This window comes from Anomaloglossus baeobatrachus, unplaced genomic scaffold (assembly GCF_048569485.1).
Source record: "Anomaloglossus baeobatrachus isolate aAnoBae1 unplaced genomic scaffold, aAnoBae1.hap1 Scaffold_3111, whole genome shotgun sequence".
In the NCBI taxonomy this organism is placed as follows: domain Eukaryota; kingdom Metazoa; phylum Chordata; class Amphibia; order Anura; family Aromobatidae; genus Anomaloglossus; species Anomaloglossus baeobatrachus.
In genome coordinates, this window is record NW_027442522.1 from 65,001 (window position 1) to 78,530 (window position 13,530).

General features: G+C 50.6%; 1 protein-coding gene and 1 pseudogene across 2 annotated transcripts in view; one reads left to right on the forward strand and one right to left on the reverse strand.

The window, feature by feature from the left end:
* LOC142268817 (gastrula zinc finger protein XlCGF66.1-like) overlaps positions 1–8,538 on the forward strand; it is a 10,503-nt gene extending 1,965 nt beyond the window's left edge. For both annotated transcript variants that reach the window (XM_075332373.1, XM_075332372.1), the window contains exons 2-7: positions 1,219–1,334; positions 1,416–1,598; positions 2,904–3,075; positions 5,278–5,345; positions 5,422–5,530; positions 6,635–8,538. In XM_075332373.1, the coding sequence (XP_075188488.1) occupies positions 1,278–1,334; positions 1,416–1,598; positions 2,904–3,075; positions 5,278–5,345; positions 5,422–5,530; positions 6,635–7,425 (1,380 nt within the window). In that variant the 5' untranslated portion in view covers positions 1,219–1,277 and the 3' untranslated portion in view covers positions 7,426–8,538. The remainder of the gene's footprint in view (positions 1–1,218; positions 1,335–1,415; positions 1,599–2,903; positions 3,076–5,277; positions 5,346–5,421; positions 5,531–6,634) is intronic.
* Positions 8,539–10,502: 1,964 nt separating this feature from the next.
* LOC142268814 (FK506-binding protein-like) lies at positions 10,503–12,076 on the reverse strand (annotated as a pseudogene).
* Between the last annotated feature and the right edge of the window lie 1,454 nt (positions 12,077–13,530).

Sequence of the window (13,530 nt, forward strand, 5' to 3'; positions counted from 1 at the left end):
AGAGATCGGGCTCGGTGGTAACTTGTTCTTACTGGACAATTCCTTTAATGTCCATTTCCATCTGTGGAGAATCGGAGACTGAGCGCTCTCAGAGGCTCCTCTTTATGATTATCGCATTGCTGGGGATCACCTTAAGAAGGAACAAAAAGATGATTTATGGGGTGATTGGAATATGGTGTACAGGTGAGAGCCGGTCCGATTGGGGGCCAGGTAAGAGACGTTCCACGGGGCGGCCATGGTTGAGAGCTGTTCCGCAGGGCAGCTGCGGGTAAGAGCCAGTCCGATTGGGGGCCAGGTGAGAGCTGTTCCACGGGGCGGCCACGGGTAAGAGCTGGTCCAATTGGTGGCCAGGTAAGAGCCGTTCCGCAGGGCGGCTGGGGTAAGAGCCATTCCACGGGGCGGCCACAGGTGAGAGCTGTTCCGCAGGGCAACTGCGGGTAAGAGCTGTTCCACAAGGCGGCCCGGGGTTAGAGCCGTTCCGCTGTGCGGCCGCGGGTAAGAGCCGATCCGATTGGGGGCCAGATGAGAGCCATTCCGCAGGGCAGCCATTGATAATAGCCGTTCTGCTGGGCAGCTGCGGGTGAGAGCCAGTCCAATTGGGGGCAACGTAAGAGCCATTCCACAGGGCGGCCAAGGGTGAGAGCCGTTCCGCGGGGCAGCTGCTGGTAAGAGCCGGTCCATGAGGCGGCCCGGGGTGAGAGCCGTGCCGTGGGGCAGCTGCGGGTGAGAGCCGTTCCGTGGGGCGGCCGAGGGTGAGAGCGGTTCCGTGGGGCGGTCCAGGGTGAGAGCCGTTCCTTGGGGCGGTCGAGGGTGAGAGCCGTTCCGTGGGGCGGTCGAGGGTGAGAGCCGTTCCGTGGGGCGGCCGGGGGTGAGAGCCGTTCCTTGGGGCAGCTGCGGGTGAGAGCCGTTCCTTGGGGCAGCTGCGGGTGAGAGCCGTTCCTTGGGGCAGCTGCGGGTGAGAGCCGTTCCGTGGGGCGGCCGGGGGTGAGAGCCGTTCCGTGGGGCGGTCGAGGGTGAGAGCCGTTCCTTGGGGCGGCTGCGGGTGAGAGCCGTTCCTTGGGGCGGCTGCGGGTGAGAGCCGTTCCGTGGGGCGGCCGGGGGTGAGAGCCGTTCCTTGGGGCAGCTGCGGGTGAGAGCGGTTCCGTGGGGCTTCCAGACCAGCTGAGAATGAATTCTCTCATCTCCAGTACTGAGCTTTTCCTCTTTCTCTTCCTCTAGGAGTCTCCGCTCCTCCGGCAGGCCGCCCCATTCTTGCACGTTTTCTGACGCCCTGCACAATGGCTGAGCAGATCTTAGACCTGACCCTGGAGATCATCTACCTGCTGACCGGGGAGGTGAGGACTGCTGGGAATGACATGTTCCCATACGTAGTAATGGTGGAGAGATGATATTTGTCAGTGTCTCTCTATACACAGGATTATATGATGGTGAAGAAATCTGCAAAGTGTCTGACAACCGGCTCCAAACCCCATGTACCAAGAAGACGGAGCAAGGGCCACAGCGTCATCATGCTGCCTCCATCACCGACCATTCCTGGAGATCACGAGCAGAAGGTCCTGGAGATCATCAACAAGATCCTGCGAGTGCTGACCCGAGAGGTGAGGGCTGCCGGGGCGGTGTATAACGTGTCTGGGGGATGCCGGGGCGGTATATAATGTGTCTGGGGGATGACGGGGCGGTATATAATGTGTCTGGGGGATGCCGGGGCGGTGTATAACGTGTCTGGGGGATGCCGGGGCGGTATATAATGTGTCTGGGGGATGACGGGGCGGTATATAATGTGTCTGGGGGATGACGGGGCGGTATATAACGTGTCTGGGGGATGACGGGGCGGTGTATAACGTGTCTGGGGGATGCCGGGGCGGTATATAATGTGTCTGGGGGATGACGGGGCGGTATATAATGTGTCTGGGGGATGACGGGGCGGTATATAATGTGTCTGGGGGATGACGGGGCGGTATATAATGTGTCTGGGGGATGACGGGGCGATATATAATGTGTCTGGGGGATGACGGGGCGATATATAATGTGTCTGGGGGATGACGGGGCGGTATATAATGTGTCTGGGGGATGACGGGGCGGTATATAATGTGTCTGGGTGATGACGGGGCGGTATATAATGTGTCTGGGGGATGACGGGGCAGTATATAATGTGTCTGGGGGATGACGGGGCAGTATATAATGTGTCTGGGGGATGCCGGGGCGATATATAATGTGTCTGGGGGATGCCGGGGCGATATATAATGTGTCTGGGGGATGCCGGGGCGATATATAATGTGTCTGGGGGATGACGGGGCGATATATAATGTGTCTGGGGGATGACGGGGCGATGTATAATGTGTCTGGGGGATGACGGGGCGGTATATAATGTGTCTGGGGGATGACGGGGCGATGTATAATGTGTCTGGGGGATGACGGGGCGGTATATAATGTGTCTGGGTGATGACGGGGCGATGTATAATGTGTCTGGGGGATGACGGGGCGGTATATAATGTGTCTGGGGGATGACGGGGCGGTGTATAATGTGTCTGGGTGATGACGGGGCGATAATGTGTCTGGGGGATGACGGGGCGGTGTATAATGTGTCTGGGGGATGACGGGGCGGTGTATAATGTGTCTGGGGGATGACGGGGCGGTATATAATGTGTCTGGGGGATGACGGGGCGGTATATAATGTGTCTGGGGGATGACGGGGCGGTATATAATGTGTCTGGGGGATGACGGGACGGTATATAATGTGTCTGGGGGATGACGGGGCGTTGTATAATGTGTCTGGGGGATGAGGGGACGGTATATAATGTGTCTGGGGGATGACGGGGCGGTATATAATGTGTCTGGGGGATGACGGGGCGGTGTATAATGTGTCTGGGGGATGACGGGGCGGTATATAATGTCTCTGTCAGGTCCCTGTAAGGTGTCAGGACGTCACCGTCTATCTCTCCATGGAGGAGTGGGAGTATATGGAGGGACACAAGGACCAGTACAAGGACGTCCTGATGGAGGAGCACCGGCCCCGCACACCACCGGGGAGAGACGACTGTCCACAAGAAAGCAGCCTTGTGGATCACAAAAAAAGTAGGCATCTATACTTCATAGTTGTGAGGTTGAGGGCAGAATTCTATAGAATTCAACCCATAACCTAATTAACATATTATATTATCATATTATCCAAATGAAGTCAAACACCCCATGGGGCAAATCCAACTGCCCCATATTAGGGGGATAAATCCTTCAGAGCTCCACATACGGCCATCAGACTCGTTCCCAGGATGAACGGTCCAGCGCAGAATCCAATGTCTGTGACCGATAATGTTTTATTTTCCAGTAGACGCATCCGGGCCCTGCATGAATTTTAGTAGTGAATAAACCATTACCACATTCCATAGTCTTATTGCTCGTACAGTAAAGAATCCATGGTCTCACTGAGACGAGGGGCTGCTGATAAGTCTTTGGCTTTCTGATCTTTTTTTGTTTCTATGGTAACGAATGTTGCATCACATGAAAGCCTTATGTGTCTAATATATGTTTTAAAAATGTTGTTTGTTGCCTATGGCAACAGTGTTCTACGCACGGGGGAAAACAAAACAGCAGAGTCTAATGTGATATTCACAGCAACTAAGGGCAGAGGAGGGATAAAATTCTTGTTTCTGCAATGAACATCTACGAAGGATATTCATGGCGATATGTCGCAGGCATTGGGGGATCAATGCCCTTCATATTCCACAGCTAAGAACTGGGTTGCCAAATGTAAACCGGGCCACTTCAGCACCAATGATGAGGAACGTCCTGGACGCCCGAGAGTGGTGGTTGTTCCGGAGATTGTCGATGCTGTGCACAACCTCATACTGGAGAATCCACCAATTGCAGCTAAAGGAATAGCAGACATCATGGGGAATTCCCGTGAACGTGGTTGTGTCATTATCCATGAACATTTGGACATGAGGAAGCGATCTGCAAAGTGGGTCCCCAAATGTCTGACAACAGATCAGAGAAGCCTGCAAGTGACAACTTACCGGTCCATTTGTCAGCGTTTCCGGACTGATAAGAACTTCCTGGATCGACCGGTCACTATGGATGAGACCTGGATTTATTTATATGACCCTGAAAATAAGGATCAGTCAAAAGAGTGGAGGCACAGCGGTTCTCCTTGTCCAAAGAAGGGTGCAAAATCAGCCACTAAGGTGATGGCGTCTGTGGTCTGGGATAAGGAGGGTGTGCTGCTAGTGGACTACCTTCAAAAGGGTTCCACCATCAATGCAAGGTATTACATTGAACTTTGGGACCAATTGAAGGCAGCTCTGAAGGTCAAAAGGTACGTTAAGCTGTCCAAAGGAATCTTGTTCCTGCAAGACAACACCTCTGCTCACACTGCACAAGCGACCACGGCAAAACTGGCAAAGCTGGGCTTCCAGCTGGTTGACCTCCCACCTTATTCACCAGATCTAGCTCCCTCTGACTATCATCTGTTTCCAAACCTGAAGAAACACCTCAAGGTACCAAATGTCACCCAATTTCTGATGCCATGGCTGCTACGGATGCCTGGTTGGAGGCACAACCGAAATCCTTCTTTTTGCGAGGCTTAGAAAACATGGAATACCGATGTAAGAAGTGTGGTGTCATCAGTGGAGAGTATGTGGAGTAAATGGAAAGTTTCATCATCCTATCTCGTTTCTTTCTGGGTAAAGCCAAAGACTTCTCAGCAGCCCCTCGTTAATAACTTTGGTTGATCATCCCCTCACCCGCTCTAGTTCAGCTCTGTCCTTATTGTACACAGTAGTGTAGTGACTAGTATCATCTCTAATTCTTTTACTGTCTCCCATAGTTTCATTTGCCTTGGCAGCAGATGCCTGACACTCATCAGTACAGTTGAGTTTACCGTCCACCCGTATGGATAATGTTAGCACTTAGGATATAATTGTACATTATATTTCCTCGGTCCAAGTCCATGAATTACATTTATCTACATTAAACTTGAATTGCCATTTCTTTGCCAAGGCCTGCAGCTTACATAAATCTCTCCTGTAATATTAAATTATCCTCCCTTGTGTTACGGTACTTTCCTCGCAGAGCATAGTATCAAATGCAGATATTGAAATTCTGCTTTGTATGTTCTCTACAAGGTCATTAATAATTATATTAAAAGAAGAGGGTCCAGTACTGACCCCTGTTGTACCTACTGTTTTTGCTGATCCCTTCAATACTGAGCCCACTATTAATGGTTTCTCAGTCACTGTATGTTCCATTTTGTAATTCTACTTGTTCTTACAAATGCATCAGGTTATCCCTGTCCGCTCTATTCTCGGGAGGATCCAACGGAAAATCCTAAGGTCCTACAAGTTGAGCAGGTATGAGGGCATAAAAGAGCCACAAGTAGACATCTCTACATTATACTGTATTTCATTTAGTGCATTTTCATTTTAGATTGATGACCTGATTATTGTCAAAGTGGAGGAGACGGAGGGAGACAAGGAGTATTACCGAGGTGACGTCCTGAGGAGCGAAGAGGAGACTCCGACTAATGTCAGCACAGGTGAGAAAGAGCCGGGCTGGAGAGGAGAGCCACATTCACAGATGACGCTGTCTGCTATTTTCCACCCCGTTCCATCAGTACAATCTATAGATTTATTCACAATGTTACTATTCCGGGCACCTAACGTTTCCCATTCATCAAAATTCTGAAATGTTTATTGGAAATGGAATTTTATGAAAACGAAGTAGGTAAAAAAAATCAAACCAGTTCTTCTGTCCTTAAAGGGATCCTGTCATCAGGTTTTCCCAATAATAAACTAAAGCCACAACTTCTAGCTCCTCTTGCACTGCAGTCCAGAAATCTGTTTGTTTAAATTGCGATCTTCCTCTGCATATCCAAAAATACTTTTTATAATTCTCCGGTGCAGTTTGTTAATTAACGCAGTCTGATAGGCATGCTGGCCTTTGCCCAGCGCCTCCTCTATCCCTGCCTTGATTGGCGTGGATGATGCGTCCTACACCATCCATACAGCGATAGCCTGCTTGGCTCTGCTACTACCAGTGCCTATGTAATATTACAGTTCTTTGCTCTGTGCTTTGCAGGGTAGAGCATAGTGTACCTGTAGAGACCTGTGCTTAAACTACACAAGCGTGGGATTTACAGTGCTGGCTGAAAGATGCAGGGTCGGTATTGGGCCATCTTTTAATTTATTGTATTTTATTATTATTTATATATTATGTTAACATATTTATTAGTGACCTTGTAGACCAGGGTAAACAATGTACAGATTAAAGCATAGCGTTCCTTCACAGACCTGTGTTTCAACTGGCCGGCGTGGGATTTGCTGGCTGAATGATGCAGGGTCGGTATTAGGCCATTTTCTTTTAATATAGTGACTTGTAGAGCTGTGTTCGCAATGTACACATTGCTGGGCTGCAGTACAAAAGGAGTTCATTTATATTGGGAATACCTGCTCACAGGTAGCCTTTAAAGCCAAAATTAGCTTTGCCCTGAACTATTTAATATTTTCTCTAGTTCATTGCAGATTATCTGGCACAAAGCTTTGATATATCTAATCTGTAGGTAGAAAACAATGCCTTTTACAGCTGTAATCTCCACCCCATGTGTTGTGCTTTTACACATATTTACCTTTATTCCCAATAGCTGTCCCTCCAAAACCCCAGTGGAGCACTCTCCCTTCTCATTTTGATCTTGGACGTAATATTCATGGAGAACACTTTATTACCCCGACTTTACCATCAGTCACTAACAGAAGAAATTCATCATCTCATCCCACCCTTCTCCGGAGGTCTCCTGCTCAATCACAAAGTACTAAACAATTTACATGTACAGAATGTGGGAAACTGTTTATATCTCAGTCGAAACTTGTCAGACACCAGTATACTCACACGGGGGAGAAGCCGTTCACCTGTCCCGAATGTGAGAAAAGCTTCAAAGATAAAAGACATCTTTTTGATCACCTGAAAATTCACACAGAAGAGAAGCCACATGCGTGTCCGGAATGTGACAAATGCTTTTCCTACAAATCGAACCTTGTCATCCATCAGAGAATCCACACCAAGGAGAAGCCGTTTTCCTGCACAGAATGTGGGAAATGTTTTGTATCCAATTCCAAACTTATCAGGCACCGGAGAAGTCACACGGGGGAGAGGCCGTTTTCATGTACGGAATGTGAAAAAAGTTTTTCTTACAAATCAAATCTGGTCATACACCAGAGAACGCACACAGGGGAGAAGCCGTACTCCTGTCCAGAATGTAGGAAATGTTTTGTATCAAATTCCAAACTTGTCAGACACCAGAGAATTCATGTTGGGGATAAACCGTTTTCATGTCCAGATTGTGAAAAATGTTTTGCCCGAAAAATAGGTCTAGTTAGACATCAGAAAAGTAATCACACGGGAGAGAAGCCATTATCATGTCCAGAAAGGGGGTGAGCAGATGCCTATACCTCAGAGATATCAAACTGTTAAGGCCCCATCACACGCAGCGATATAGCTAGCGAGCGTACCCGCCCCCGTCGTTTGTGCGTCATGGGCAAATCGCTGCCCGTGGCGCACAATATCATTCAGAGCAGTCACACGGACTTACCTGCCTAGCGATGTCGCTGTGGCTGACGAACCGCCTCCTTTCTAAGGGGGCGGTTCGTGCGGCGTCACAGTGGCATCACTAAGCGGCCGCCCAATAGAAGCGGAGGGGCGGAGATAAGCGGCCGTAACATCCCGCCCACCTCCTTCCTTCCTCATTGCCGGCGGCCGCAGGTAAGCTGTAGCTCGTCGTTCCCGAGGTGTCACACATAGCGATGTGTGCTGCCTCGGGAACGACGAACAACCTGCGTCCTCAACGATCACCAATTTTTTAAAATGAATGACGTGTCAACGATGGACGATTCGGTGAGTATTTTCCATCGTTAACGGTCGCTCGTTGGTGTCACAGGCAACGACGTCGCTAACGAAGCCGGATGTGCGTCACAGAATCCATGACCCCAGCGATATATCGTTAGATCCGTCGTTGTGTGTAACGGGGCCTTTAGAAATGTAGAATATGGAAACTTATTTTCATACATTAATTGTAAGAATCTATTTAAGTGTTTGTTTTTTTCGCTAGATGTTCGTTCCTTTGATCTTGCACTCAGTTCTGTATTACACAACCTGCCATAACCTCTTAGATGCCTCGGTCATTGATGACTGCAGCATCTAAGGGGTTTAGCGGAAGGAAGGGACTTGATAGTGCTATAGAGGTAAGTAAAATAAATAATATAAAAGAAGGGCTTCCTCTCTCCCCCTATCATCAGGAAGGAGTCTAAAAGCCCCGATTCCAAAAACGGAATTATATCACATGTGCTTTAGGCTCAAGAAGTTGAACTTTTTACACGGTTTTGCGGACTTGAAAAACATCTGAATGTAATGAGGGCAGAGAACGCACCCCCCCCACCCCCCTCGGACATCGGGCTTACAGCTTTCATTTCATCTCCATGTTCGTTTGCCTTTGAAACATTATTTTGGGAATATCTGTAATATTATGTGAATAAATTAATAAATTCCCTGTATTTCTCCAGGAAGTGTCTGTCTGCTTCATTACTAAATATGTGGTGTGTGTGTATATATAACTCATCTTGACTACTGCGCTCTGCATAGGCAGCAGCTGTGATTTCGGCTACTCCAGCTGCCACAGCTCGACACCTCTCCTCTCGGTTTTGTGAGACCTGTTCCCATAATGTGAGGCGACCTACACGGCCTTAGCCTTTCTTTTTGCGGCTGTGTGAGACCCGGCACAGACACGACTCTGCACATATTGTGTGGGATAATCCTGATTTATATTCTCCAAGTGGGTCAATGGCAGAGAGGTTGTTCATTAGGCTGGTTTCAGACATCCGTGTTTTAGGTACGTGTGACATCCGTTTTTAACACGGATGTCACACGTACCCATGTTACCCTATTGTGCACTCTCGCACGGCCGTGGTTTCACACAGAGACGTGTCCCGTTTTTTCTCCGGCAGCACGGGTGTCACATGGACCGCACACTGAAGTGATCCGTGTGACATCAGTGTGACACAGACCGGAGAAAACACGGGTTTTTAAATAAGAAGATGTTCTATATTTACCTGTCTCCGGCTCTGCTGCCTCCCGCTCCTGACCCCTGCTCATTATATTCATTGATTATTCACTGCAGTGAGCAGCTGGGAGCAGGGGCATCGCGGTGACAGCGCAGGAGACAGCACCGCCAAGGACAGCATCGCTGGGGACATCGCTAGTGACCGGTGAGTATCCTGCCAGCAGTGTGTGTGCAGGGATGTCCAGGAGGTCATCGGAGTTCCCAATGAACTCTGATGATCTCCTCATGACACCAACTGCGACAACTGCGCTACAGCGAGTGTCACGATGGTGACTTCCAGGGGTTCATGAGAGTTCATTGGGATTTCCTGTATACTCCCCTGTCACTGGCAATGTCCTCAGCGATGTGGTCCTCGGCGGTGCTGTCCCTGCCATGCCCCTGCTCCCAGCTGCTCACTGCGGTGAATAATCAATGAAAATAATGAGCGGGGGTCATGAGCGGGAGGCAGCATCGCTGGATACAGGTAAATATAGAACATCTTTTCATTGCATAGACACATGTTTACCCGGTCCGTGTCACACGTATGCAAACACGGATGTCACACGTGTGACCATAACCATGCGTGTGACTGGTACTTGATTAAACACGGACGTCTAAAACCGGTGTAAGACGATGCAGGAAGGAGGCAACAAAGCAGAAATAAGAAAAGAATTGGAAGAAATTATATAGTTTATTTGTACACATATTACACAGACATCCAGCGCCTCCCTCCAGACACCGGGCGTTTATGGACAATTCCCTGAGTCCGTCCTCTCAGCAGATGTACAGTGAAGCCCCCATCAGACTGCAGCCCCTCAGGTGACAACTGGCAGAGGACGGTGTGTGTGATGAACCCTCCTCCGTGTGATGTCTCCTCTGTATGTGATGTGCCCTCCTGTGTGTGTTATGCCCCCTCCCCTGTGTGATGTCCCCTCCTCTGTTATGCCCCCTCCCCCGTGTGATGTCCCCTCCTCTGTGTGTTATGCCCCCTCCCCCGTGTGATGTCTCCTCTGTATGTGATGTGCTCTTCTGTGTGTGTTATGCCCCCTCCCCCGTGTGATGTCCCCTCCCCTGTGTGATGTCACCTGTGATGTCGCCTCCTCTATGTGGTGCCCCCTCCCTGTGTGATATAATCTGTGTGATGTCATCTGGTGTGTGATATAATCTGCTGTGTGACGCCCCCTCCCCCGTGTGATCTCCCTCCCCCGTGTGTGACGCCCCCTCCCCATGTGATGCCCCCTCCCCCGTGTGACGCCCCCCTCCCCCGTGTGACGCCCCCCTCCCCCGTGTGACGCTCCCCTCTCCCGTGTGACGCCCCCTCCCCCGTGTGACGCCCCCTCCCCCGTGTGACGCCCCATCCTCTGTGTGTGACGCCCCCTCCCCCCGTGTGACGCCCCCTCCCCCCGTGTGACGCCCCCTCCCCCGTGACGTTATGGCGGTATTTGGTGCAGGCTCCGTGTTATAGGAACATTCTCCCTAGCGCCTTACTGATCTGCGCCTGCGCGCTCTTCTGCTTTTCCCGGACTTTGCTGACTTCTCTTCGGGCCTCCTTGTTGCCTGGATCCAGCTTCAGCACTTTCTCTAGATCCGCCCTCGCCCCCGTCCAGTCTGACATGCCGGCTCTGGCCGTGCCCCTCCTGTACAAGGCTTTCAGGTGCTCGGGGCTCTTGTCCAGGACTCGGGTGCACCTCACCTCGGCCTCGCGTAATCTTCCCCTCTTGAGGTCACAGGCGGCCATGTTGGAGAGCAGAGCTATTTTCTCCTCTTCTGCCTCTCCCGGTGTACACACCAGAAGTCTGAGCGCTCGGGCATATCGTCGCTCTGCCCCCTCCAGGTTCCCGTCTCGGTACGCCTTCCCCCCCGCCGCCCGATCCCTCATCGCCCTCTTAATCTTCTCGCTCACATCCAATTCCCACGTCTCCTTTCCACCTTCAAAGCTTTCGAACCTCAAGACAAACTGTCCGGTCCCGGCCGGTATCGCCTTCCCCCAATTCTATCTGCACCCAGCTGCCTGCAGGATAGCCGGCGTCTGTGGTAGTGGGGTCACCGGGAGCCTCCAGGAATATGGTGCAGCGGGCACCTTGTTTGGGTTTGTCCACCCCCGAGCCCGGCTGTAGAATGGTCTTGGTGAAGCTGCCGTCGGGGCACTGCCAGGACCTACAGATCGGTGACGCTGGAGGACTCTCCATTGCCTCCACCATTCCAAGGAGGAAACGGCCCTGATCTGGAAAGAGGAAAACAAGACGTCAATCAAGATGACCTGCAGAATACAGGCTGTAAGGAGCGCGAATATTAATAATGCGCGGAGTCACCAGGACCGGGTCTATAGATATTCTGCCGCTCCGGTCATATTGCAAGACGGGCAAATCCAGAGGGAAACGTAATAAATAAAATAATTACGGTATATCTGACTACAAGAAAGGTGAATAAACCCTGACCGGAGAATAAGACGCTCAGAAGGTGCGGAGCCCGTACACCCGAGAGAGCAGGAGACCCCAGTGTCTGGAATACTGGAGTGTGAAGGGCCCACCAGAAACAATGACTTTGAGGGTCCACAATTAAATATTACATTTACCATTCACAAATCTACCTATGATATTAAATAATCAGAATGTTGGGTAAATTAATGATGAAATTCTGCCTTTGTATGTAGTAAATCAAGTGTATAGTGCCGACTACTTCTCATGTAGAAGGGCCCACCAGGGAATTCACCTGCCCTCCGGTGGGCCAGTCCGCACCTGCCCAGACCTACAGTGGCATACATTTATCAACATGTGGACCCTCCGACACAAGTGCATCTCAATAAATTAGAATATCATCAAAAAGTTAATTTATTTCAGTAATTCAATACAAAGTACAGTATATGGGCCCTGTGCGGTCCACTAGCCGCTCATAATGCACAATCCCACCTGCTCTGGCTCTAGCTGCGGCCCCTTCCTGGGCCCTGATACTGTGCACATCCCCGGTGACGGCGGCTCTGCACACTGTGCTGATGCTGCAGAGCTCAGGAGGAAGTGCAGAGTAGTGATGTGTCGTTCGCGAACGAGCCGATTCTTTGAGCCGGCTCTTTGAAGTGAACGATATGAGCCGAATCATCAAAGTGAATGAACCATAAAGAGCCGCTTTTTTTTTTTTTTTTTCACTGCTTCAGGGGGAAGCAGGAGATAAGGAGAAGAGTAAAGTAAACACAAGCTCTGGGCAGGAGCTGACACTTAAAGCTATACACACATAGTGGTTCTTAATTAGTTCAGTGGGTACAATTGAGTACCAGGGAATGATGTGCTAGGGTTAAGTTTTCTGACCTCGACTGGCACATATGGTAATGTGTAGGAGGAGAGGGGCTCAGCTTGTTTGCTGATAACAATGATCATCTTCTCTAGGTATTAGTCAGGGTTCAGGACCACTACAGTAAACACCTGACCAGTTGTTGGGTAAGTAAGAGCATTTTAGACCAAACATATGTAAAGAAGTGTATACAGCTTCAATCATTGTATAGAGTTAGTAATAGAAGTCAGCACTTAGGGGTGCTTCACACACAGCGAGCTCGCTGCCGAGATCGCTGCTGAGTCACGTTTTTTGTGACCTCATTAGCGATCTCGCTGTGTGTGACACTGGATCTGGCCCCTGCTGCGAGATCGCTGCTCATTACACACAGCCCTGGTTCGTTTTCTTCAAAGGCGCTCTCCCACTGTGACACACAGATCGCTGTGTGTGACAGCGAGAGAGCGACAAATGAAGCGAGCAGGGAGCAGGAGCCGGTGTCTGGCAGCTGCGGTAAGCTGTAACCAAGATAAACATCGGGTAACCAAGGTGGTTACCCGATATTTACCTTAGTTACCAGCCTCCGCAGCTCTCACGCTGCCTGTGCTGCCGGCTCCGGCTCTCTGCACATGTAGCTGCTGTACACATCGGGTTAATTAACCCGATGTGTACTGTAGCTAGGAGAGCAAGGAGCCAGCGCTAAGCTAAGCGGTGTGCGCTGGTAACTAATGTAAACATCGGGTAACCATACCCGATGTTTACCTTAGTTACCAGTGTCCGCAGCTTCCAGACGCCGGCTCCGTGCAAGCGCAGCGTCGCTTGCACGTCGCTGCTGGCTGGTCGCTGGTGAGATCTGCCTGTTTGACAGCTCACCAGCGACCATGTAGCGATGTAGCAGCGATCCTGACCAGGTCAGATCGCTGGTCGGATCGCTGCTGCATCGCTAAAGTGTGAAGGTACCCTTAAGGCTACTTTACACACTGCGATATCGGTCCCGATATCGCTAGTGTGGGTACCCGCCCCCATCTGTTGCGCGACACGGGCAAATCGCTGCCCGTGTCGCACAACAGCCGTCACACATACTTACCTGTCCGGCGACGTTGCTGTGACCGGCGAACCGCCTCCTTTCTAAGGGGGCGGTCCGTGCGGCGTCACAGCGACGTCACTGAAACGTCACTGAACCGCCG